This window comes from Lampetra planeri, chromosome 1, assembly GCF_965212315.1.
Source record: "Lampetra planeri chromosome 1, kcLamPlan1.2.h2, whole genome shotgun sequence".
Taxonomy (NCBI): Eukaryota; Metazoa; Chordata; class Hyperoartia; order Petromyzontiformes; family Petromyzontidae; genus Lampetra; species Lampetra planeri.
The window spans coordinates 23440538-23467808 of record NC_136107.1 but is presented as its reverse complement, the minus strand read 5'-3'; the positions used below and the strand labels follow the sequence as shown (position 1 = coordinate 23467808).

Below are 27271 nucleotides of genomic sequence, written 5' to 3'. Positions count from 1 at the left end.
TATGGGGAGTGGGGAGTGGCTTAGGGGAGGGGGATTGGCTTAGGGGGAGTGGCTTAGGGGAGGGGGGAGTGGCTTAGGGGGTGGGGCGAGGTGATCGAGTGGGGCGACGACATTCGCTTACTTCACTGCCGCTCTAAGCCGGCCTCGGGGTGTTTTTGTTTGTTCGTCTGTCCACTCCTAGGGTTTTCCCTCGCACGCCGACCCAAGGAGGACTGAGCGGGTGGCGGTGGACACCGGGCTGACGAGGAAGGAAAGAGAGGGGGAGCGAGGGGCGGCCTGCATACGCGCCCGGTAGACGGAGAGACACTCACACTGTGTAGCAGAGAAGACGCGTGGTCTTGTAAGGTGATGACTCATTTGCACGGAGGCCAGACGACTAACGGCAAGAGGATATAGCAGAGGATATAGCTGGGAAATAGACACACAGGCACTGTATGTACGATAAGAGCGGGTGTCTAGGAAATATACATTTGACACACAGAGGCATGCACATTGCAGTGTATAGCTGAGACCTGACGTCTTGTAGGCAGACAGATGTTATATAACGCAGGGTGTATCTGTGGGATAGGCACATTCGTAGACATACTAATGGTATAATACACATACGTCTGTGATATAGACACATTCACAGGCATACTAATTGCACAATACGCCATACACGTTAAGTAGACGAGGATGTACTAAATACCCCGAGTGTAATACAACGTGTGGGACAATAATTCACATCCGAGATTGTCTCGTCAATATATACAGCGTATGATGCCGATAGATTATTGCAGAGTGTGTCATATTTCAGTCGATAGGATATAGTAACATAGCCGGAGGGCACATTGGCCAAGGCTATTGACACACAGCGATCTGTATCAAGTCGTGTATAGAGGAAGCGCAGACGTCTAATATACAGTGCGCGGATATAATAATAACTGAGCAATAGTGAAGAGGCGTACACTACGAATAGTGACAAGTTGCTTATATATAGACACGTAGTACTCTGTAGAACTTGCTATTGTAGTGACGGCGATTCCGTATTGGCATCATTAAGTGTAAGAGACACGTGCTAGCACTGACAGCACAGTAATATAGACTAGAAACAATCCATACAAACATCATATACAGCACATAGGGCCAATATCAGTTCGACCATACGCGCAAATCTAGGTGACACGTGCGTCTTTATAGTGAAGAAAGGGTAATATAGTTGTCCACAGTCTGTGCGTGGAACATGCATTCTCTGGCACGAGCCTCCTCGTTCTTAGGTCACAATGCCACTTCCTGGCGGGGCGTGGCAGCAAAGAAGACCTGGCACGCGGTTCGAACTGGGATCCCTAATGAGTTGGGTAACCAGCAGTATCACCAGTGCCTGCTGCAGCGCGGAGGGCCTGCCCTGCTCCTCCTGGACCCTGTGACCAAACGTCGAGGCCCCCTCGATTCCACGGAGACGTGGACGCGGGGATCTAGACGGGCGCTGTACGGACGGTCGGATGGAGATGGAGCGGAGGAAGCAGCAGCAGCGGTGGCAACAACTTCAGGAGGAGGAGGAGGCGATGATGGAGTTGCAGGAGAAGGAATGGCATCCAAGAGAACGGATGCGTGAGTATGGGAAGGGCGAGGGGCATCTGGTTGGCATCACCGTTGCTGTGGTCATCTTAAAAACTGCGTAAATGTCCTGTCCTTAGAAGTGATGAAAACACCTTATGTGAACAGGAACAGTCACGTATAAATTGCACGAAGGAAGTAACAGCATCAGAAGGGGAGTCGGAGACGATCTTGACAAAGCTATTAGCAGCAACATGAAAATGTGTTTTCTGATAATTGGAGAAATAAAGGGGTAAAAAGCGGAAAATATTAACAATCTCAGAGTTACTGGAAAATTAACTACGGGAAATGACCGAGAGGAAATAATTACATAAATATTTTGCATATTGGCTCAAGATAAATATGCGCAAAACTAAAGTCGTGTTCGATAAACAAATAAAAAATCTGTCAGAGGGAAACAAGTGGAGTATATTTTACGGCACTTATTTAAGGCGGACCAGGATACAAATCATAAAAGAAACAGGTGCCTACCATTGTTATAATTGTCCAGAGTACAAAGGCATCAAGCAAGGGATGCCTAAGGCAGGGATAATTGGTGGGAGAGCCTTGCTGCTTGACGAGGAGCAGGAGGATATGCACGAAACATGCCTAAGACCATGGATGTGTGGGAGTGAAGAAGGTTTTAATTGCATGAGATCATCATGATGCAAGAGCAAAGGTATTGGATCAATTCCCACTGGAGGAGATGGAGAAGAAACGCTACTAGGAAACACATCCAAACGATTTTAATTAAAATATTAAAATATGTAATTTCTAAAATATTATTTGCATGATGAAAAATGGCGGCCAACTTAATTTGCATTTTAAAACGATAAAGTTATTGAAAACGGTTTGTTAATTTGTGTAGGTTAATGCAATAGCACACCAGTGGAATGCGATGCCGGGCGTCGGCAAGTCTGGACAGAAACCTTGTCTGAAATTGAGAGTAGATGGATGCAGCACAGTGTATGCTTGAATACATGCAGCTGGACGAATGATCTACATAAATCACCCTCCAATCACGCGGTTTATGGCATAACGGGTGCACCATCAATAGATTGTTAGACTGCCCATTAATACTGACAAGTCGGGCGACGCTCACTGGCATAAAATAACATCCACATTTGTCTCACCAGGCATTTTTGCAAAACCCAGCGAGCGTGATTGCTGCTTTCCCAGAAACTATGTTAGCTTATGCCAGTACATGCTTCTTCTAAAGAAACTGAGCTAAAGTGTTGGCTATATAGGTCACTCAAAAAGTGCAGCTCATGTACTGAAACGTTTATATTCATGCACATTAGCAAAAAAATACAGACTAGAAATATGTTATTCTAAATGTGTGGTGGCCACAGTATTGGCAAAAAAGATCTTTAAGGAATTTACTTTAAAATCACCAAAAGCAGATGAATCAGAATTAGTGCTCTGTTGACTATGTGCATTTAAAATTCAATGCAAAAAGTCAGTACAGAAAAAAAAGTCAGTACAGAAGAATCCATTATTGTACTGGACTTATATTTTCTCACATCTAACCTCCCCCCCCCATCTTCCCCTACGAGATATAGTCACCGTGGTGGGGGGAGGCCTAAATCTCACAGTGGTTTGGCAAAGGGCTGTGCAGGTACATTCACTATTTATGGCAGAAACCCATGCATTGGAGTTGGAGGGAGCTTGGTCTGTTTTCTGCCATGACTCATTTGGACCGTACAGTGGGCTGGTTTCCTGAGTGCTCTCATTCTCAGGCTCAATCTGTTGTTCATTCCCAATACTTGCCTCATTGCCTGCATAAAATAAATGCTCCTTATGAATTCAAAAGGACGCAGCGTCTCCTTTTTCAAACAAGCATCATTGGGAGGGTAGTCATCTTGTTGGTAGCGGTGATGCAGAGGTGAAATTTCCACATTCCCATTGTGGAGGTCAGCCAGATTGACTGAGTAGGCCCCTGATTGAGTTTAAAATTTACAATCTTATGATTTATCCGTACTCAGGTCATTATACTCTTTAAATACTATAATAACGAAGTCGTTGATTTCTCAGAAGTCTTGAGTACCGGGATTAGCATATTTGTTTAGGAGTGTCTGCATTTCGCTGTTAGACAAGTTATGTAATGAGTGGATGTTTTGTATGTGTAAGCAAACTTGCTTACAAAGGAATACCACTCAAAAGCTGCACAGATGAGTCAGAAACACATTTGCTTTATTTCATTCTCCTGTCACAGCCAGAAGGTTAGAAGTCTCAGTCTGATGACAGTTACACGTTGGCTTTCGCGATCAATATCATCCATAATAGAGTTTTTTTGGGTTATATCGCGTAAATATATAAATGTGTCGTTAAAACCCGTCACTAGACAGAGCCAATTAGAAAGGGTGGTCACGTAAACAGAAAATGCCAATTCGTCACTAGTACAGCACACCGGTGTGTTGGAGAGCCAAACCAGAATATTTACAATCTGAGTACGAAGTTTTGCTAGTAATTACAACTAGCTTCATCAGGCGGCAGCCAGATTTGTGGAGAAGTTTAACCGTTTCGTTCCTTATATAGAGGCGTAGATGTGGTGACCACGCTTCTGCGCATGGTCACCGCATCTACGGAGTTTGCGTGATGGTTTATGCTCCTTTTTTTATTAGCTCAGAAAGGTATTGTGATTCATTTATGGAAAACACGATGTGTGTAATGACCGCGACTCTATAATGTATTCGTACAGAAAATGAAAGCCAATCCAGCTCAGTGAGCAACTGATGGATATGCCAAATAATTTTGTACAAGCTGCAGCTTGCTCATGTTTTTTTCTAGACGTCCCGTAGAGTAGTGAGTTGCAATAATCGAGCTTTGTCGATACTGTGCTACACGCCACCGTGTTGCCTATATCACATTTGAACCTTATAGTACTCCGGCTCTCGCATCATGTCTGTGATGCAGTCATTTTCAGTCTGTTGATGGTCGGCGATGCGGCAATCGACTCATCTCGACGAACTGTACACGATGCACTATTCAAAGTAAAATTTTTCGATAACGGATTTTTTATGCTAATGTTTTGCGTTTCGACATCACGGAGTCGCACTGATTTCGGATTGATTGGTACCCCAGTCGCGGAGTTAAGTACACCCCTGGAAAAAAGTGTCCCAGAAATAAAATATTTAATTGCCTCGGCCATTGTATTATTTGGAACCCTGGGGTATCGCCATAAGGATCATATAGTGGCCAAATGCGTTGTATAGCCCTGATATTAAAATTTCAGGACCTGTCTATTTTGCACATGATGCTCAAACAACATTCAAGTCGATTATGGTGCCGAGCCTCATTACATGAGTCGAAAACTGAATCCTGGAGTCTGCGACCACCACACCTGATCCACAAATGTTTCGCCTGTGCCCGAGTGCCAACCAGCAGAACCTCCGATTTTCCTGGATTAAGCAGCATTTGGTTTTGGGCAAACTGCACGAGCACCGCTCATGTTCAATCTTCTATGTTACTGAAGCTCTCCATATCTCACTTTGAATTCACTGCAGTGTACAATTGTGCATCAGATTGATGTCATCTGGAGACAATGTATAGAATGAGCTTATTCTCGTCACACAATGAGAAACATTTCATTTAGCTAGACATAATCTGTTAATGAAAGGGACTATGATGAGTATTTCCATAGTGGTATTTCAATGTCTACTAATCATTGGATAAGTGTACTCTACTGTAGTATTACATAATTCGCACTGAAATGGAAATGTTCATCAACTAAGATTGACTCGTGAAATGTGCGTGTGTGTATGGGAAAGTATTTGAGAAATACACTGCACTTTTAATTCTGAAACCTGGAACAAGCACTTACACACATGTACAGTAATACAGTATATACATCACTGATACCATTTAATATACTTACATACACATTTTCAGGTCCTTTTTTCTTCTCAAACATTAGAAAAATGCCTCCTGGCACCGAAATAGTCTTGGAAAATTAATATGTCATGCACCCTGCCTTGTGAGCGGTGCCAGAATGCTGGTTGCGGTGCTTTTTTAGCATATAGATGTCTTTCCAAAGGCATGTGTTGTCTTTAAATGGACACAAGAGAATAAATCAAAGTATCTGTCTCCCTGCTCCAGCAAGTGTAAGGTCGTTTTCTCCTCCCTCCATTGTTAGCTCTGAGACAGTGGTGATGATTCCAAATCCCCTTTTTTTCGAACCAACCATCGTTGACTTCATGGTGCTCATTTAATTGAGCTCAAAGAAATGAAAGGCTGAGTCAACATTAGGCTGGGATTTAAAAGTGAACCCTTCCTTGAGTGAGTCAGGCATTCTAATCCCCAACACCACTCATACATTCCTACTGTTTACCTTGCATGCTGCTGTTCACTATATTTTTAAAAAATTTACTTAAGGCGATGCCATACAGTGGTTAGAATTATTTTATATATAAGTGTATAACTTCACGTTAGAACGGATTATCATCAATTGGTAAAAGATCACTGCTAGACTTTTGTTGTCTTACCTGTTAGCACATTCAATGACTATTCGCTACACATTTCAAGTCACGGTGGTTAGATCACTAACCACTGAGCTAGTTGAATCAAGCTGGTCCTGCTGGCGCCCATTAGTGCCACGGGGTATCAGTGGGCTACAGCAGTATAAAGTGGGTGTAATACAATCCTGTGACATCTTTTGCAATAGTTGATCATTGCCAATTCCGAAAATGCCCTTTGTTAATACGATCTATTCTCATGTATATCCTGTTTGGGAGCTGTAACATTTTGTTAGGTTTTTATGGTGCTAATCCAATCTCAGATAAATGAATATTGTTCGTCAAGTTTCTATCTATACTGTGGAGTTGGGTTTGTCTGGATTGTTGACCTTTTCACTTCCTGCGTGCTGTGGGTCTTTACAGCCCTACTAAAAGTGTGAACAAACTCGGGTAATTAAAGCATTGCAGTAAAACTCGCTCTTGCTTCGGTGCCGCAAGTGTTATCTAACATTTGCTCTGTGCTGTGTGGAAAGAAGTTAGTGAGTAGGAAAATGTTGTGCTTCACTAGACAGTATGTGAGCAAGACGGTGAGCATTTCATGATAGTTTTCTACGTGCTTTGCCAAGAAATTGTACTGATTGCTGATGCTGACCAAACAGATGCATTAGTCATCGAGAAGTCAACGTGTCTCCATGCTCAAACAAGCATTGGGTGCCAGTACCGCCATACGACAACTGCTGTTGAATTCCAAAGTAGAGTGTGCTCCATTTATTAAACCTCCAACTGGGAATAACGTTGTCAACCTTAAAATTGTAAGGTGCCATGGTGGCGAGATGTTAACTACCTCGCCTGGTACACAGAAGGTCATGGGTTTGACCTTGACTCTGACTCCTGTATATTTGGAGTTTGCATATTCTCCCCGTGGTCACGTGGATTTTTCTCCGGGTCCTCCAGTTTTTCCCTTCACATTTACAAACATGCGTTTAGAGGATTTGGCTGCTATAAATTTCCACAAGATAAACCACTTTGTTGAGCTATCATTTGTGCCCAGGTCGCTTCTGGAAAAAAAACCTATATTGGTCAGTGGGCCTTACCTGGTAAAACTAAAAGAATGAAACACGTTCCTTCGGAGTGGGCAGGTAGGAACTTGGTTGGACAGTGCATTCGTGCACGACAGAAAGCTCGTGGTCATGTGACGCACTTCAACCAATCCGGGAGCGTACATGTTTGGGAGGGGCTATGCACGACAGACAAATAATCCCTGGTGGGCAGTGTGGAACTGTTGTTCCTACCTGTATTAAGTATACCATTACTTAAATTGTCTATAGATTTCTCTGTCAGCCCTCTGTGTACTGTTATCGAAATCCATCTGCTAATGGTACATCACGATCACGTTACAAGGCTTGCAGACTGCAGGTGAAATATTGATGCTAAGTTTACATCGGTTTTTCTGGTGTACTTGTAGGACATTACCTTTTAATCGCTGTTTAGGGGTGTGCATAGCATCTGCAGTCAGTATTTTTTGTTTAAATATGACAACCAAATACAATGTGTCCCCTGACGTGGGAATATGGATTTCCAATTTCCACCACTTGCTCAAGGCTGCCATCTGAGAAGAGAACCACCTCAATAATCACACATTTTATGCATTTACGTAACAGGAGGATGTGAAGGTGTATGTGTGAAAAAGGAAAATAAGCAACTGATAAGAACAGACTGTGATAGCTTTTTTTAGAATAGACTGTATTTGAACAAGTTTAAACATGTAATGTTTTATTCCATGACATGCAAAATGGTAAATTGTCCTGCAATTTCATTGGAAGATTGCAGGAAATCAACACTGTGGATGAGATAATCCCACTAACGTGACACACAATCAATACACTGATGGCTCTATTTATGCACTAACTCTTTTTTATCCAAAGCCTCGCGATTACATTATTTCTTTGTCCAGGATTCATCACAGGCACAGGCATATGTAGAGAGGTTTTGTAGGCATTGCCTCTCCTAAATGTTGAGGATCCGAGACATGAAATGGCGGCTCGGACTGCAGCTTTTTGCACGCGGAAGCAAAGCAGGGCTTCCCATGATGCCTTCCCCATCTCCCGCCCTGGAACGGGTCTACATGTTGGGAGGCAATTGATGTGATCAATGTTCCTCAACTTAATTTGCATTATTGAATGGTGTCTGAGGTCTGAGGTCTCTGAAGGCCTGGAATAAGGTGTTATATTCTCAGCAGTCATTGACGCTGTAAAACAATATAAAAAGTCAAGAGGCTCTATTCTCTTATTGGAAAATGTTAGTTTTGTTTTTATTACATGCATCATTTTCTCTCGTAATAATATGAATCTGGCCTCAAGTGTCTGCCTGCACAGAGAAACATTGGGAATTCATCTCTGTGAGTACTGAGGCAGCTGTGGACATTGCACATTCTCATGGCAAGGGGGACTACCCTCTACGCATTATGACTGATGTTGAATTACTACAAAGTTACTACTACTCATGATGGACTAAGATTTATACTTGCGTCCTTTTGGTTGTGAGTCAAACATTCTGCCTACTGTGCCACCTTGCCAGATTAAACTAGCTATGCCAAATGACGTTTCATATGTGGGCATTCAGTGCCTCTACCGTGTGTTGTGCGTCTGATGACACGTGTGTGTTTGTGTGTGTGGGGGTTTGTGCATGCAGAGAGAAGATGAGGCCCCTGCCCCGCCTTGAAGACCTGCTGTTTGATGCCATCGCCGAGGGTCAGGACAAGATCCCTGTTGTCAAATTTATAACTGTGAGTGATCACCACCCCATGCCTACGTCTTTTACCTAATTTTTAAAAATTAATTATGGTTTAGTGTGCCCAGGGGGCTGATAAAATCAAGATTGTGGGTAAAATGCTTGTAAAAAACTATAAGCTGCAAAAAATATCTTTAAAAAAACCAGTGTGAATGAATAACATAGTGTGTTATTATTTTACAAAAAACTTGTTATAAACAGAATTGATATTTCGTAAATATCATGACCCCTACTGAAGGGACATCAGTACTCATGCGTCTATGGTTGATATCTTGAAACACGGGGTATGCTATAAAACACGTTGAATTCATTATATTACTGCTTGGCATGGTTTTGTACCAAGATAGAACTTTTAACAAAATTTTACCAGGCATGCACGTTACCTCACCACTCTTGATAGCATGCGCACTGTTAGCGAAACATGGCTGTATGAAAGCGTTACAGATTATGTTCTGTATTTAATTATTGCTTTATACAATTATTTTAATCATTCACCATTTTCTATTGACTGTAAATTTGCTGCATTTAAAAAAAGTGGAATTATTTACATATAGAATGCACAAGGAAAGATGTCTAAGCCAGCTTTATTGGTCTCGTTTAACTAATGAACTGTATCATTTCTAAATTAACAAAATATTCAGTTTCTACTGAAACGGTGCTATCGGAGGAGCACTTGCCTCATCAGAAGATTTTGAGTAAAAATTTTGGTTTGGGATGAATGCAGCCTTTATTCCACCTAGCTTCATAGAATCAATACCAATATGAAGAGTTCACCTGTGTGTGTTCTCCTGTTTGTCATCAGGCCTTAAAAGCAACCGGACTGCGCACCTCAGACCCCCGTCTCAAGGATTCGATGGATGCCCTGCGCAAGACGGTGCAGACAGCAGCTGACGGAGTCGTCCTGGACAAAATGCTCTTCCGCAAGTAAGTGATACAATGTAACATGGCATTGGGTGACTTTGGCCTGTATTATGTAATGTCTTGACTTAAAGCTTTCGTGACTGTAGGAATTCATGTTCTTTGGGTCTTTCGGTAAAGTCACGTAGATGGTTCAAAGAAAATAACAAAAAACGACGACGTTTCGATCACAACACAAGCGTTTGTCATCGGGAAGATGACGATCGAAACGTCGTAGTTTTTTGTTATTTTCTTTGAACCATCTACGTGACTTTACTGAAAGACCCAAAAAATAGTATGTAATGTGTTTTGATTTCTTATCAGTGTGGCTTCGAGAAAGGGTGGTGCATAATGCTTCCCGATAATGTAAACGCAAAACATTTTGAATATCTCAATTAAAAGCAGTCGTTTTGTTTTAATAGATTCGTACATCTCGGAGTCCTGTACATTCAATTTTACTGCATTAAATAGGATATTTTTACTACACCATTGACTTTTGTTTGGTTATTTTGGCGAATTGTTAATTTAGCTATCACCTATTATCCAGATATCACAGGTGATAAAAATGGGTCAATTAGGAGTGATTCATGGTATTGGAGACAGTGCAGCTCGCCTAATTATGTGTGGCTAATTAGCCATTATGGTGAACTGTGTGTTCATGTACTTTTATCACAAGCTTTTTCTCCTCGTTTTAATTGGCTCAAAGAGCCAATGCTGTTGCATACTGATGCATGTGTTGTTACACTGTGCTGCACAGTATCTGACCCCAAGTCTCAGTGTCATGAGCAGTCTGTGTTCAGGCACTCTCTCTGCCTTTCCTATGAAAAATTTAACATTTAATTTGGTGCATTGCCACACATGGTATATTGGAAAAAATCATGGGGGGTGGGGTGCTGTACACCACCAGTGAAAACTAATAAAGTAAGGTGATCTTTATAAACCGATGAACAATCTATATTAAATATTTTAGTTGAACACTTTTCAGCTGCTTCTGACGCGGTTTTCTGGCTTAACCACCGGAATGCAAAATTTTAGTTGTTGCTCTGCATCTACATCAGCCATACAAAACAAGAAGAAGAATTGAACACTTTTATGGACGTTAACTTTTTAATAAATTTGTCCATTAATATGGTTAGTCTTTAATAACATAACTGTGATATTGGAGTTGTGTTCATATTCATTCACCTGGGTGAACGTTATCATGCCCTCCCTCCACCACCCCCCAATGTAGATGGACAGAGCTAATGCAACCTTAGTTGTGTAGTGAGTCCAACTGAGTCGCAGACGTTATTCTTTAGAGGCAACACATTTATTGTAACACGTATATACAAAGGGGTAACTACCCCTTTACCAGATACAGCCTGGGGTGGTGACCACCCAGCTAACTACACTATACGTAGGAGTTACAGCTACGAAGGGTCGGACCCTCACTCGGGTCCCGGCCACATGTTGATGCCTTGTAGGACGTAAAGCTTCCAACTTGTAGGACGTGGAGCTTCTAGCTTGTAGAACGAAGAGACCCCGGTCCCTCTCAGGGACCCACCTTATATCCTCCCGGGTCGGGGCCGGCTCCGCCCTTGGCCCCGCCCGCCTTCTCGAGCGTTCTAGCTCCCTCTCGATCCCCCTCGAGAGCTCTCCCTGGACACGTGATCACCCCCTAGCCGCCCCCCCCACCTGGGGACTTCTCTGTGGACCCTCCAGATCACGTGTCTACGGGGTCAACCAGAGTGCCATGGCCCGGGGCAACCCTGTCTCTGGGCTTGACACTCTCCCGCTTCCCCTTGTGGGAGCCCGCACTCTGCGCTATGCGTGGTGCCCGTACTATCCCAGCGCTCACCAAGCCCCGTTAGGGCTGGTACTACACCCACCTACGGGGTGTACGCAATAACTGTGCATCGCACGCCGTGCTGTGCTAGAGCCGGCCTCACACAGCAACCCACCCGGTGCTGTCCGTGACGTAAGGACATCGTACGCCACGGCCCTCCCGAGCCTGCACCATACAGTGACATCCGCGATGTCACTACAGTTGGAAAACGTTAAGAGGCAGCATGACTGAAAGACTCCTCTTGATGTTGACTGAGAGAAAGAAGCCTGATTTTTAAACCGCTTTCCATATTACAAAGGTGTCTCTGTGTCCTTCCCCTGTGATGCATGCTCTTCATTTGAATAAAATTTGTTTAAATTCAAATGAGGGGTGACATTCCAAAATGCTTTGTACATTACCTTTCATATGGTTAAGTTTTCGCCCGGCTCGTATGACTGTTGTGTATGCTCATCCTTATTCGTGGCTAAATGAAAGCGGTAAAATTGCCCATTTCTATCACACAAGCCAGTTTTTCTTAAGGACAACCACTGGTCTGTTCAGAAACCATCTTAAAGACTCGGTGGCTTACACATGTGAGATTGCGCACACCTGCAATTCAGAACTTGAGAGGCAAAGGTTGATGGATCACATAGATTTGTCTAATCTTCAAACCTGCTAGGCTTTGAGGTGATCAGGGGATGGTAGTATTCATGGGATTTTACAGATGAATCCCATTTTCTCCTACATGCCTATCCTTACTTTAAAAATGGGATGAGTGAAATATATCCGTGCAAGGTTTTTAAAAAGATATTTGAGATTCAGTGAGGATTTCCTTGATAAACGAATGCATATTTAATGTATTTATTATTTATTTGAGTTATATGCCGTCCTTGAATGTCCTTGATTGTGCATTCTGTCCAGTGTGCATTTCATCCATGATTTATTCACTGTTCTCAGAGGCACGACGATGCATTTAATCTGCATCCCTAAACAGAGCATTAACGTTGTTACTATAATTGCCCTCCTTGCAGGTGGTATTTAAGGTCATCTTATGGTCCATGTGAATGTGTTTGTGCTGTTGCGCAGAAAAACATAGTAAATAACTCCCAAGCAATAAAAAACAAGTTAGCTAGGGTATTAGACTGTCTGTTGTTCATGCTGGGTGTTTTGGATATCACACAATACACCTGTAAGCAGCCTGTGAAATTTCAGTAGCTGTTAACATTTCTAGAAAGTGTAAATACCTTGAACGGATATTTAGCAATCAGTTAGTGTTGGTTCAAGCTGGTCAGCACTGCTACAGTGTCGGCACTCCTGATTGCTTTATGACCTCATGCATATTAAGCCTCTGAAGTCGACTTGGCCTGCATTCCAACCGGTTGCAGGATGGGTGGGGCTGCTGTGCCATTATGCAAGAAGAGGGCTCTGTTTTGTTATGTTCTTTGCCTATGAAGACCTGGTACTGCATTGAGGAAGCCACCTAAACCACCGTGTTTTATCATCCTACGAAGGAGCTGTTTCCTGCCTCAACATCATACGCAGCCCATGCACAGTTGCATGCGCCTTAGCTACTTAGTGGTTTCTTGGAATACATAGTTAATCACATTATAGATTTTTCGATTTAAAGCTTTCGTGACTGCAGGGATTCATACTCTTGGTTCTTTCGGTAAAGTCACGTAGAAGGGAAATATAGTTTTATTTTTAGTATTTTATTATTTCCCTTCCACATTATAGATGTTAAGCTCATATTGCACAGCTGAGGTTGTGTGACTTATCAGCTGAAAGAAATGACGTGTCTTATGAACTTGTCACCACTTTAGCAATGTGGTCTAATTTTCATAAACTTGGGTGGTTGACAAATAGTGCTCCAAACAGTGAATAGTGTAGTCTGGGAACCATGGACCAAATTATATTCTTTGGTATCAATATGATAATTGGTTAATGTTGGCACAAGCATAGTCTTGAGACATTGAGATGTTTTCGTGAGCACCTCAAGGCTTTTCTGAAAGTGAACTGCTTAAGCATTCATAGGACATATGCACTGGCTATCGTGTTCCTCATGGAAAACCATTCAAAAGCCTGTAACAAAATAACCGTCTTAGCAAGAAACAACAGCAATACGTAAAGCTGCGAAAGGACTACACTTGTTTCAACATTCCGTTGTTTTTGGAGGCAATGATTTCTTGTTGTATTGTTCAAATGAGCTTCGAGGCAGTGTTGTTTACAGCCCTGAGCCATTGGTCAAAATTTCGCATTCCTGTAGCAGGGGTCGGGTCTCTCCATTGGCTGACCACTTTTGACTTCCCCTCAAAGTATTTTATCGACAATGGAGTAATGATTCTCTGAGTCAATCGCCAACCAGTATTTGAACTTACAACCTGCCAATTCGCTGTACTGCAGAGCCACCTGTTTTCGAGTGACTTCAGATATTTATTGTCCAAGCAGCCAGAATTATAGTTTCCCTTGCTTTAGAATAACCTTTTCTGACATGTATAAAAGTGTGCATATTTGTCTTATGCCCTTCATCAGAAGTTAAACGGTCCAAGAAGCTTGCATCAACTGTTGGCAATTGTGTGCAAGGATTACATATAAATGAGTCATTATAATTGTGCCAAATCTTACTATGTGCAACTTACTCAGTCATTTAATCGTAATTTGGAGTCATAATTGTCATGCATTCAGTCGTTTGTCTTTAACAAGAGGTGGGACAGAATGATTAAATCAGGACACCCATGGGAGTGGCTAGAATGACTCCCCTTAATGATTTGTAGTCTGAATATGCTCCCGATTTTCAGATTAATAAAACAAATTGGAAAATCAGATCTAGATTTGAAATTTCAGACATTCTGAAATGTTTTCTTCACATTGATCCAAAACCGAAAGTGGCATTTTTATGACATCACTTTTTAGTTTTTTATTCAATGTTATTGTTAGCACGAATACGTTTCCATTCGTATATATAATGGAAATTATTAGAAAATCAGAAAAATATCAGAAATTATCCATAAAAATCTGAAATTCATCTGTAAATTGTTATATAATATAAATTACATTTGTAAAATACAAAATAAATAATTTTCACTCTTTTGTTTTGGTCAGCCTCTATATTGCTGAGTAAATGGGTCATATAAAAATTTCCCCATATCATGAATATCGCATACTGAGCTACCATTGCCTGCTGGAACATTAATTGGTTACCTGTCAAATTAAGGCATGATCTATGGTAGTATCAGAGTGCAAACACAGAGGACTTAAATGACACCAGTAGGGTGAAAAAAACCCCATGCAACTAATTTATTACTCTGCCTGCTGGGGCTTTAGTTGGATTGGAGATACTATTTATGGCCGGTAATGCTCGTTAATCGCGTATAGCGACAGACTGGATGGGGGTGACCAATCGGCGCAATCTGTCACGCGTACCGAGGTGTAGCCGGTGTTTTCCCAGAGACAAAAGTGTCTGTGGCTGCCTCCAGAGGTTATTTATCGTTGGCCAGACCCAGTCATAATTCAGCATGTCAATGTCAAGAACCATGAAGCATCTTTCAGTCGGAGGCTGAAAGATTAATGCCTTTGTAATACCAGCTACTGTAGGGTATGTACTTGTATTAGAAGTAAGCATATAACAATGCTGATTCACTTATTAAAATGTATTCTTATGCTTTCGATAAATTGAGCAATAATTTACTTTACCATTTGTTTCAATTATGTGCTTGTGATACATCAGGCTAATGGAGAGAACAAAACTGGACAAATAAGATGTAAAAAAATCCCCCCAAAAATCCCCAAAAAACGATTCCAAACAAGACCAGAAAAATGTTATTAAAATATTAAATATATGATTCTTACAGTTAATAGTGACCTCAAATTGCCACTTTTCAACAAAACTTTTCAGAGGTTAATTGTTACATAACTAATTATAAATATGCCATGTTTGGTGTATTCGGTTTAACCACATCTGTTATTCATTTTTTTAAGTTGTAAAATAATGGCTGGTTTTTATTTAGACTCATTGTGGATTTGGCCAAATAAACTGTGCCCTGGTTATGTGGCAATAAAGCCCTTCCCTCTGCATCTAGCTGTGCTCTGGTGCCGAGGTATGTAAGAGCAAATGTACGTTTTCAGATTTAGTAAAACAAACAAATACAATAATTTTTAAGGGTTGATTTTGTTTTGTTTTCAAATCAACTATATTTTAAAAGTAAAAGGTTTACATTGCAAATTGTACGTTAAAATGCACTTTATGTCGCAATGTTTGTCCATTAGCAAATTGATCTCGTGGGCACATTATTCCACTTGGTTATAAGTGCGCACATAAAGCAGATATTGCAAATACATTTGAGACCATACATGTGACTATCAAGCTTGGTTTTATTGAACCACATTTTTCTGTTGAAGTCTTGTTTTTTAAAATTCAAATCTTTATAAGAACATGTCCAAATGTGTATAAAAAAAATAATTGAACACAAATCCCTCAAATGTGTTTTCAATAGCATTAAGAAAAAAAACTTGGTATTGTGAATGAGTTTTTTGTGAATGACGAAGTGGTGTAATGTGACTTAAGCTGACATGAAATATAGACCTTGATGCGATTTGATATAGCTGGGTACATTTTCATTGCCTAGACCAAAACAATATTTTACTAATGCTTTTTCTCGCCCTACTTTCATTCCCCAGGAATCTATTCATGCTGTGCCAGACCGTTGCACCTTTTGTATCGCATTTTCTTTCATCATAATAGCCCCCAGATCATATATACATTGTGGAAATAAGCCCATGCATTGTCGTCTGGGATTACAGTACCAGCCTTCACTTGGATACATTTTCAGGCAATTGACCCTGACGTTGACCTGGCCGATCTTCTGCATATGTCTGCTGCAGGTGCATGGGCAGTAACATCGTGCTGCTGACGCAGGCGTTCCGACGCAAGTTCGTCATCCCTGACTTTGAGAACTTCACGGCGCAGATGGACCGCATCCACGAGAATGCCCGGGGCCTCACCTGGGGAAAAGTGAGCAGTGTGCATGAGTCTGGCATCATCATCATCATCGACACAATCAATCAATTGCTTGCTACATGTATACAAATATCTAAAGTCAACTAAGGTCCTCTGAGCTATATAGCTCTTTTTCAGAAGTGACCTGGCCAGAAATGATAGCTCAAGGAAGTGTCTCATCACGTGGAAATGTATAGTAGTCAAATACTACAAACGCATGTTTTTAAATACGGAGGGAAAAAAACGCAAAACCCGGAGAAAAATCCACGTGGCCATGGGGAGAACATGCAACCTCCAAATATACAGGAGTCTGGGTTGGGATCAGGATCGAGCTAACGACTTCCTGTAGACCAGACGACGCAGTTAACATCTTGCAATTGTGGCACCCTTGGATATCCGTGGACATCCATTGACTCATCCGTGTATTGGAATCTCAATGTTTGTTCCTGGTGAATTGTATTTGATTGTTTTGCTTGTCCATGACTAGGTGGCTGACTACATCCCTCAGCTGGCCAAGTTCAGCCCTGACCTGTGGGGGGTCTCCATGTGCACAGTTGATGGGCAGAGGTGGGTGCATATGCTCCTATACCTGTCCTGTCAGTTAAAAAGCATCTAAATATCTGAGTGTCATTCATTGCTTCAGATGTTATGTTATTGCCATGACAATATAGACTATTTGACACACCAATAATATAATTGAAGTGTGCTTATTTAAATTGATGGTTTTGTTATAATCTTCTAAATATACAACCTGGTTCATGGTGAAAAAGACGTGAATGTATGAAATTTAATTCCATTATTTCAGCTTCTAGAAGCAGCTTTACTGTTGACGTTAGCACATTGGCTCGGCATTGTGTATTATATTGATGGACTGAGACATTAGAAATGGTATCATGCTGAGTGGACTTCTTGATGCAAGTGTAATGTAGTACTCAGAGACGGTGTTGTCCAGGTATGTATATATATATAGTCTGTTCTTGTCCACCCGTACTAGCGGCGGACGTGACCCTGTCTGTTCCTGTGGCTTCAATTATTTACGACCACTTAGGTCCCGTGCTGTCCTTAGACAAGTACAGAGTCTGCAGTGTGCATTGGCAGATGCTGACTGTGCATTTCACATTGCTCACAGTTAGCATATGACATGGATCCTCCTGGGGAAATTATGTCTTTTATACCTACAAAATTATAATGGCCTCAAGCTCACTCAAAATAATACGTCGTGTCATAAGATTTGGGTCTTAGTTTGAGAGAAAATTATATTCTACATAACTTAAAATAATCAGCATAATTGTGGAGAATATAAATGATAATAGATAAGTGTAACCACGCCGAGATGGAATATCGGTGGTGTGTGTGTGTGTCAGGTGTATTTGTACTCGTATGTATGTGTGGATTTTCATTCGTATATGTGTGTCCTGTGTATAGGATTTTGAGTCCATTTGTGTCTGTCTACTAATTTAAAAGTACTTTCCTCAACAGTCTTTAATGCTAAAGAGACTGTATTTGTTTTTTTGTTGTGCATGTATGTGTGCCTGTTTGTGTTTGTGCATTTGCACTTGTGTGTGTGTGTACACACAAACATATATCTGGCTGTGATCTCAGTCATTTCACCCATAATACCCAGGCCAGGCTTGTGACCTGCAAGCGAGCAACGCTTCACCTCGGCCTTAAGCGCCGTGGTGACTGTCAGTGGCGAGTGTCGGTATACGTGTGGGCGTGCGTTTGTTTACGCCTGCTCTTGCACGCATGTGTTCTGCAGGCATTCGATAGGTGACACCAAGATTCCGTTCTGCCTGCAGTCGTGTGTGAAGCCGCTCAAGTATTCAGTGGCCGTCAACGAGCTGGGCACGCAACACGTGCACCGCTATGTGGGCAAGGAGCCCAGCGGCCTGCGCTTCAACACGCTCTCTCTCAACGAGGAGAGTACGTCGATTACACGCGCGGACATGCCCTCCAACCGCTCGCATGTCCACATGCCCCACATTCCAGTTGCCTCAGCTCGCTTTGGGACTGTGTTTTGCACTGGGTTCTGGGGAAGGTCCATGCACATATAGCAATTGTGTAGGTTCATTCCCCTGTTATATCGAGGACAAAACTACTGTGTACATATTTACTTCTCAGTATTTGTTTATACACGTATACAGTCGTGTAAATAAATGGCACTAACGTGAATTTATCAACCGAATAACTGTTGCCCAGACCGATAGAGAGCCTGTAGCCTGATTAGCCTAATACAGGTGTTGGTGAGGTTTTTGACTCAATTCATTATTGGTTAATAACTACGTTTATAGCCACATGGAAATACCGTTTGTCTTGCTACATCCTCGCCGCTGTGGAATTTGCTATAAAAACAGGAAAGGCCTTTCCACTGGCTGCGCATGCGGAGGATTACAGCTTTGTAAAGTTTTTAGTGGGCCTGGCTGCAGCTGTGACAACCAATGTGCCCTGGCTGCCCCATGACCCCAGTGACCCCTGCTTTTTCACGTGCCACATTATTTCAGACAGAGCGATATATTAAGTGCTTAACGTGACTTTCATGTTCCATGTTTGGTGTGTACAACCTATTTTGAGGCCGGCTGGAAGGTTGAACTTGGTTTTAATATTATATTTGTTTGCCTTTTTCTCAAAATCATGTTTCGATAATGCACTCAATACCATGTCAAGGGCAGAAAAAGTTTCCATTTAGAAGTGTAATTCCTAGCATTGTCAAAGAATGGCTTCAGAAGTTGATATCACTCCAATAAACTACTTCATCCACACCCAGATACCTTTTATATGCTTTGCGAAAAATGTTCATTGCTTTTAATTGGAAGAAGGCAAATTCATTGAAACAAATAAGTATAGTATGAAGTTTTTTTGTGCACTCATTGGTCACCAGTGTAACGCCATCAAATCGAACCGAGCATCTCAGCAGTGTTCACGCAGTGCAACAACCTGGCCCTCTGTAGGACGTTTAACTCTTTTTTTTGTAGTAAACTCGTACTTTGATAACAGTTTTTTTAACATCCTCTGTCTGCCAGCATGAACGCATTTTATGTCAGTGACGTTTTCGGATTCATTGAGATTAGATGCTCAGACTGGCCAGAGAACGTTGAAAATGATTTTTTAGAAGATGGGAAAGTGTTATGTTGATAGCCATGAGCTGGCTTAAACTTGAATATTGTTGGAAAAAGGGAATTTGTGGTGGCAAGCTCGGGGATTATACAACGTTGGTTAAAGTGGCATAGCTGGAAGAGCCTCACAAGCAGCTGAGAACACAAGTTGCACTTCTGCAAGGTGGAGAAAAAATTGGACAGTGTGAAATTTGATGATCAATGGGACCAATTCTTCCTGATAGCGGCAATGACATTTCAGTTTGATGGTGAAAAATAATCCACTGGTGATCATTTATCTTCTAGAGCAATCTTATCATTTTTTTCCCAAGCGGTAGAGTACACGAGAAGCTTAATAACCTTTTGGATGTTTCCGTGTATTGTTCATGGCATTTATCCTATACTATATAACAATATCTGGGTGGCTTTCTATAGCGTTATTATTACGACGAGTGGAAGTATTTTATCAACACATTATTCGGAATTCATTTTCGTTTGACAGAACAATATTTTGTTATAATGGTAAAATAATGGTAAAGTAGTTTATAATGCCTTGGCACTCATTACACACAAAGTTCTTGCCGCAAATTAACCACAACACACATGCTTTCGCGACCAATATCATCCATAATAGAGGTTTTTTTTGGGTTAGATCGTGTAAATATATATATATGTCGTTAAAACCCACCACCACCCGACACAGCCAACTAGGAAGGGTTGTCACGTAAATACAACGTGCACATACATGAACATGTATATGCCTTGTTAGCCGCGATGCCACAATAACCCAAGGTTATGCAGAGTATGTGCATGAAAGAGATAGTTTCCTAGTGCTGACATTTCTGATAAGCACACTGCACTAAAATCAAGGCAAATAAAGTTTGATTCCTGGCCGTTTACAATATAATTGACATTGATTCTGACCCTGTCCTTGAACTGCCCTCGACTGGATCAGCCTATGCATGTAATAAGTACCTAGTGTGATATTGAACATAATTAAAGAGACAGATGGCCAGGCATGGTGATTGCAATACAGTCGCCTCTTGTGGCGTGTCAATGTGAATAGGTGCTCGCTAATGGACCTGAATTCAACAGTCACCATGACGCTTATGTCACCAGAGAATTCTTGCATAAACGGGGTGAGTGGAATGTGTGGGTGTCCTTGTTTGCTTGCTCCCATGCGTGGGTACTGCAATAAAACATGACCTTCAGCAATGACCTTCATTGATATGCAGGCAGCGGTACACGATGGCATTCATTTCTATGATTGTCACCTTTTCAATATTTTTTTAATTGAACACATGAACCCTTAATTGTAGGGCTAAAATAGATTAGATTATTGACGAAAGATAAATGTCCATGTTTTTCATAAAATCAATACAAAAATACCATTTGAAATGCACAATTCCCAAAATTTTCAATGCAAACTGTGGCTGATGTTTATCTCTCACTCTGGCAGACAAACCCCACAACCCCATGGTGAATGCAGGCGCCATCGTCATCACGTCCCTCATCAAGGTGAGTTCTTGAGTGTACTTGCTTTCCAGCAGCCTGACCCGATCGCTCGTTGCTCAGCAACAGTGCCGCGCCGAACCCGCCGTTGCTAGGCAACCGTTCCCAGGGGGCACACAGTGCTGCTTGGCTTGCTCGGAGATCCTTCGATCTGGCGGTGGTGAGAGGGTGCCTGGGGATGTGCATGCTGTTGCCGCAAACCGTGACGTGGGCTGATTTTTAACTCACTTGCAAATGTTTGCAGGAGTGGTGTTGGCTGGATGTGTGCTTGTGTGTTCGTTGGTAGGGAGTGGTAGTTTAGCGCTACGAACCCAGTAACCTGGGTTCGATTCCTGCTCACGGCCAACACCAGTGACGATTATTCGTGCCGGTCCTCGGCCTCCGGTAAGCCGACGCATCCTCAAATTAGTACCTGGTGCAAGTGTGTAAACATCGGCACTGCACTTGTGTCCTGTGCGTGGCCCGTGGCTCATGTGAGAGCGTGTGTCTGTGCCACGAGAGCGCCTGCGCGTGTTGTCTATGCTGTGCCTGCTTGGTTCACGAGGCAGATGAAATCGCTTGTTACACCGAGAATCGTCTGTAAGTATTGACTGTGCAGTGACTATATGGGTCAAATGGAATGTGATTTAATGAGCTTGCTGATCACATGTTCACGCGTGTGTGTCAGGGAGACCTTAGCTGTGATGGTTGGGTTACCCAGAATACTGTGCCCCCATTGGGTAGGGATGCATAGAGCACAGTAAAATGGACATCTTTGACGTTGACCCAGAGAATCGGTTCTTCTGTTTTAGAATGCTGAGACAGCTGCTGCCCGATGTCCATAGCCATTGAGGATACATGCATCCACTTGCATCTGTTGTGTTGAAATGGGATTTTTTCAGAGGTCGTGGTAACATTATTAGACATCAGCAACACAGCAAAGATTAAATGTTTGCAGATGTAGAAACAAATTTACATAATACTAGCAGGAAGTACCCAGCGTTGCCCGGGTCTTAAAAATATTTCAAAACAACTCTTAAATATGTAACAGCAGTGCATACTGACTGTGGTGGTACCTGCTATGATGACAGCAGTGCATACTTTGGGGGTACCTGCTATGATTACAGCAGTGCATACTGTGGTGGCACCTGCTATGATTACAGGAGTGCATACTGTGGTGGTACCTGCTATGATGACAGCAGTGCATACTGTGGTGGTACCTGCTATGATTACAGAAGTGCATACTGTGGTGGTACCTGCTATGATTACAGCAGTGCATGCTGTGGTGGTACCTGCTTTCACTGCAGAAGTGCATACCGACTGTGGTGGTATCTGCTATAACTACAGTAGTTCATGCTGACCCTATAGCAGTATTTATCGACTCTATAGCACAAAGTACTCACCTGACAGAGTGGCGTGGTGAGGCCTAGTCCCGTGTGGTGGTACCTGCTATGATTACAGCAGTGCATACTGTGGTGGTACCTGCTTTCACTGCAGCAATGCATATTGTGTTGGTAGCTGCTATGATTACAGCAGTGCATACCGACTGTGGTGGTACCTGTTATGATTACAGCAGTGCATACCGACTGTGGTGGTACCTACTATCACTACAGTAGTACATGCTGACTCTATAGCAGTATTTATCGACTCAAGAGCACAAAGTACTCACCTGACAGAGTGGCGTGGTGAGGCCTAGTCCCGTGCAGAGCCTTCGGCCTCGCCTACATTGTCCAGCCTGCCGAGGTGGCACCTTGTCAGTCTGGGGCTGGGCTGCTACCCCTGCCCCCCCCCCCCAGGCACGATGTCCCCGGCAGCTCTGCAGTAATATCTACGACCTATAGTGGTAGCATCTACCGACTGTATAGTAGTAATAACTGCACACATCGTGGTGGGGGGGACAAGAGACAGTGAAGAATTTACCTGAGCGTTTAGTGTATTTTTTTTGCATTTTTAACGCGACCCTCACCTTCACCGAAGGCGTGTGCATAGCCAGTTTTTAAGGCATTTTATTATCATATTCCACTGTTAAAATGTTATCAATTGTATCTTTATTTTTTAATGGTATTTGCTACCTACAATTTGGTGATAATATATAACATTTATTCATAACCAAAGTAAAAATTTTAATTTGAAAATAATATGCCTTTTAAACTGCGAGTATATGTCAATGTCATGTGGGAAATAGTAGTTTTCTCACATCGCAGTCAAAAGCTTATATCAACAGTGGCTGTGGGAAGCGTTTTGCCTGCCTGCACTGAGCCGTGATGTGCAGTCAGGCATTTTAACAGCAGCATCGACGCAGCCTGGGCAACAGCGCAGGCAGCCTGGGCAACAGCGCAAACGAGACGCAATGAACACGGCAGCACAATATTAATCAGAAGGAAGCCAGGTGGAATTGCTGACATTACGGCTATTGTAATGTATTGAAAGTTTCCCTTGACTGATTAAATTTATTTGCCATTGCTCACTCTGTGTGTTGCGCTGCAGTGCAGAATCCTATAGGCATGCACGGTGGTTAAGATCAACAATGGTGGTACTTAACATGCATTTAACAGATCAGTTAGCAGAGCTTGTACACCATCAATCTCACTTACCATCCTTCCGCTGCACAGCGTAGAGCTGTGCAACACATTTTTTAAAAATAATTTTGTTCGTAGGTGTCACTGTCGTCGGCAAAAATGACAGCTCGATATTTCACAGGCACAGCACTTGTCTGCCCTTGGAACAACTGTCCTCTGCGCTGAATTTATATGCTATCATAAACATTTTTTAGCCAGATTTAAAATGTTTTTTTTGGGGTCTGTCCATCATGACCTTGCCTTGTATGTGGCAAGAATGTATCACACCTCCTTTGTCACTAGGCTGTGCTGCTGCTTTGGCTGCAATAGTCAAGTTTGTGTTTGTAATCTGAGCAGGGTTTACTGTGGCTTTGTAGCTCTCAAAAACACTTCCAGGTCATGGATAGTTTATAGGTCATATGAATGACACCCCTTCCTTTTAAAAGTATTTAATCGGCCTATTACCACACCAGAGTCCATATATGTAGTGCCACTTTGCAGGAAGTCGGCAGCACTGCCATGGATTGAATGCCAAATTCCTTAAGGATTTCCACGGAGAATCAGCTTGGGATATGGGAGGGAAAGCTATTTGTAACTAATTTTAGGGCACATTTTATGGCATTTTTGAAAATGAGAATGACTTGTATGTTAGAATAGGTTGCAATGAGGCTTTATTTTTTATTTACTGTATGTGCGAGCTGTGAATATAGATGGACAAATGATTACTCTGGAATGCGATTACTAGAGTTGTTCACAAAACCGTCTACATGAATGATACAAACATTTGTAAAAATAAATGGGTTTTACAGTGCGAGCAATTAAGCAAAAATGCCTTGCCTATAACACCGTAAAGAAATAACGGACTAATATTTAAGCGTTCCATATGAAGACCAATTAATATGTGCCTATCTGATGTGCGGATCAGTTTCAATGTTTATGCATTGATCTGTGTTAGTGAATTGACTACAGAAGGGTTTTCATTAAGGGCATGTTTGTGTACGAGCTTTGAAAAAAAGAGGGATGCACAATTCTGGTTAGGGTATCAGGGCCAGCTACGTGTGGGTTTTCATGATATATTTCGCCAGAGCCAGTGTGTAAGCTATCAACTTCCCTCCAAAATTGAGTTAACAATATTAAGGCACGCTCTATAATTGGCATGCATCACTCTATCACTGTATGCTCAGTGTAATTGGTTTTATCTTCCAATGTGGTGTCCCCAGTTAATGAGCAGCAGAAGTGATTCAGAAGCATTTGCAACACATTAATGGAGTTGGCCAAACACCCCAATGCAGAACATTCAGTGAGGCTTTCCTGGATAAATAAAGAATATTAATATTAATGGTTTTTAATCATTATCCAGGCGCTGTACTCGCTGTTAGGGAGTGGTTGCTTGGGGCTGTTGCTTGTGTTGGTTGGTGCTAAATGAGGCCTTTGTATATTCAGTCTAGAAGGGCATCTATGCTTATTCACAAATTGACATTGATGTAAATTATAGGTACAGTTTTATGTTCTGATACATTATTTTGAGTCAAGAAAAATATACACGTCATTCAAAAAAGCAAACAATTATTCATGCAATGTCAACTGTAACATTGCATTATGTCAAAGGTAAGTGTTTTCTATACATATGTATGCACACGTCTGTATGTATGCAGAGGCCCTTTATATTTGAATGGGCGTTGGTCTACTAGACACTGGCTTATATGGACAAATGTACTTGTAATATATTCACTTGATGACTTTGAAAACAAAACAACAAATATTAATCTACTTAGTGTCAGGAAAAATGAAAATTGTTCTTCCGCTGGCTTGATCTCAGCCATGCTTTTTCCCAAGTGAGCCTGATTGACATCGCCTAACAGTGTTTGGGGTCGGCAATTTACTCTATTGCTTACAACTCACGACTGACTCACCTATTAACTGCTAAACTATATATTTTTTACTAGGTAAGGCCACTGAGTTATATAGCTATATTTCAATAGTTACCTGGCCACAAATGATAGCTTAACGAAGTGGCTTATCATGTGGAAATGTATAGCATTTTCCTAAATGCAGAGGGAGAGGCCGGAGAACCTGGAGAAAATCCATGTGACCACAGGAAGAACATGCACACTCTTTAATATACAGACGTCAGGGGCAGGATCGAACCCACGATCTCCTGTATACCAGGCGAGGTAGTTAACATCTCGCCACCATGGTGCCCCCTTATTTATTAATGATGCTAAATTCAGTATCCATTCACCACCTGCAGAATACGCTAGTGGGTTATTATGATCTCAGTGATTAAAAGCTACTTGGCTATGCCACCTCTCCCCATCTTACTGTCCTGTTGGCTTCCACTCGGGGTGAATGGCCCATGACGGTCTCGCTTGACACACCTTCTTGCCGTGTTCATGCCAGGCAGTATTCACCTGTGCTGGTTTGTGTCGCTGGATTTATCAGGGAGTCCTCGTTGGGGCTCGCGATTAGTGTGCCGGGTAATCCTGCACGCGTGCCAGACTGGGTATTGAGCCCCAATCTTTGCATAAGAGGGTTATGTGCTGTAAGCTGAACTAGATGGCATGGGTGTGCTATTTTCAGTGACCTTTATAATGAGCACAGTAGGCTAGATGCAACAAGTCCATGCATCACATTTCTATACATAAACAAGCTTTCTCATAATTCAATCATGCTTTCAGTGATGCAGCTGGTATTTTCCGAATTACCCAAATGTGTTTTGTTGAATATAATGAAGACACTAGAGTATATTCAAAATGTTGTTCATACGTAAATAAGCCGTCGGTTTTCTGGCTTGCGATTCTGCCATATAAAGTTTGGCCTTGCCCAAACATCTCACTTACACTGCTTGATTAACAAAAAATATAATATTGTAATTGGATCCATTCCATTTTTAATAGAAGTTTTATTCAGCTGGTTCTTGAAGAAAATATGCATGCAATTTGGTTGAAGTTGCAGCATTTTTTTTACCACGTCAGACAGTGAATAGCGTGCGGTAAAGCTCGAAACGAGTTAGAAGCCCTTGATGTGTGTCTGCTCTTTAACTGCCTGCCGCGTGGCATGTTGTGCATTCCTCGTCACCTCTCTTCGCACCGAATAACATTTCCACGTAAACGAATTTGCACATGCAACAGCACCAGGCATTCCATGCATTTTATTTTAACAGTGCACAGAACTGTACAGTACAGTATAGCAATTAGTCATTGCACTGTTCGGACAAATAAACAGAAAAAGGATTGATCACGGCTGGCTGGCAGTGCAGGAAAACGCGGCGCAGGGCACACACTCAGATGACAGACCTGCTGATTTATTCATGGGCAAACGTCTGCGGGCTCCACAAGGCTGTCTGAAAAAGTCTCCACGTGGCCCATACAAGAGCTCTCATGTGGTCATGGTCAAACAGCGTTCATATGAGGGTTTCCGTGATATGATATTTCACGATAAATTTCACGATGATTATCACGATCACATTTAGAAAGAACATTGTATACGTGCGAATTAAGCTATGTGGTGTAGGAGACAGCTTTTCGACACCAGCAAGTTGTAATTGGTGCAATTGATGTGCATTTGTGCCGTGATACTTGTGTCCTGTATGGAATTCAGTAAACCCGTGCTCCTGG

At 42.1% G+C, this 27271-nt stretch overlaps 1 protein-coding gene across 1 annotated transcript in view; it reads left to right on the top strand.

Moving 5' to 3' along the window:
• The first annotated feature begins 94 nt into the window (after positions 1–94).
• LOC144720409 (glutaminase liver isoform, mitochondrial-like) overlaps positions 95–27271 on the top strand; it is a 50685-nt gene continuing 23508 nt past the window's right edge. Inside the window, exons 1-7 of the mRNA XM_078597180.1 lie at positions 95–1590; positions 8721–8814; positions 9622–9743; positions 16399–16528; positions 17001–17080; positions 18273–18436; positions 21065–21123. Coding sequence (XP_078453306.1) covers positions 1223–1590; positions 8721–8814; positions 9622–9743; positions 16399–16528; positions 17001–17080; positions 18273–18436; positions 21065–21123 — 1017 coding nt within the window. The 5' untranslated portion in view covers positions 95–1222. The remainder of the gene's footprint in view (positions 1591–8720; positions 8815–9621; positions 9744–16398; positions 16529–17000; positions 17081–18272; positions 18437–21064; positions 21124–27271) is intronic.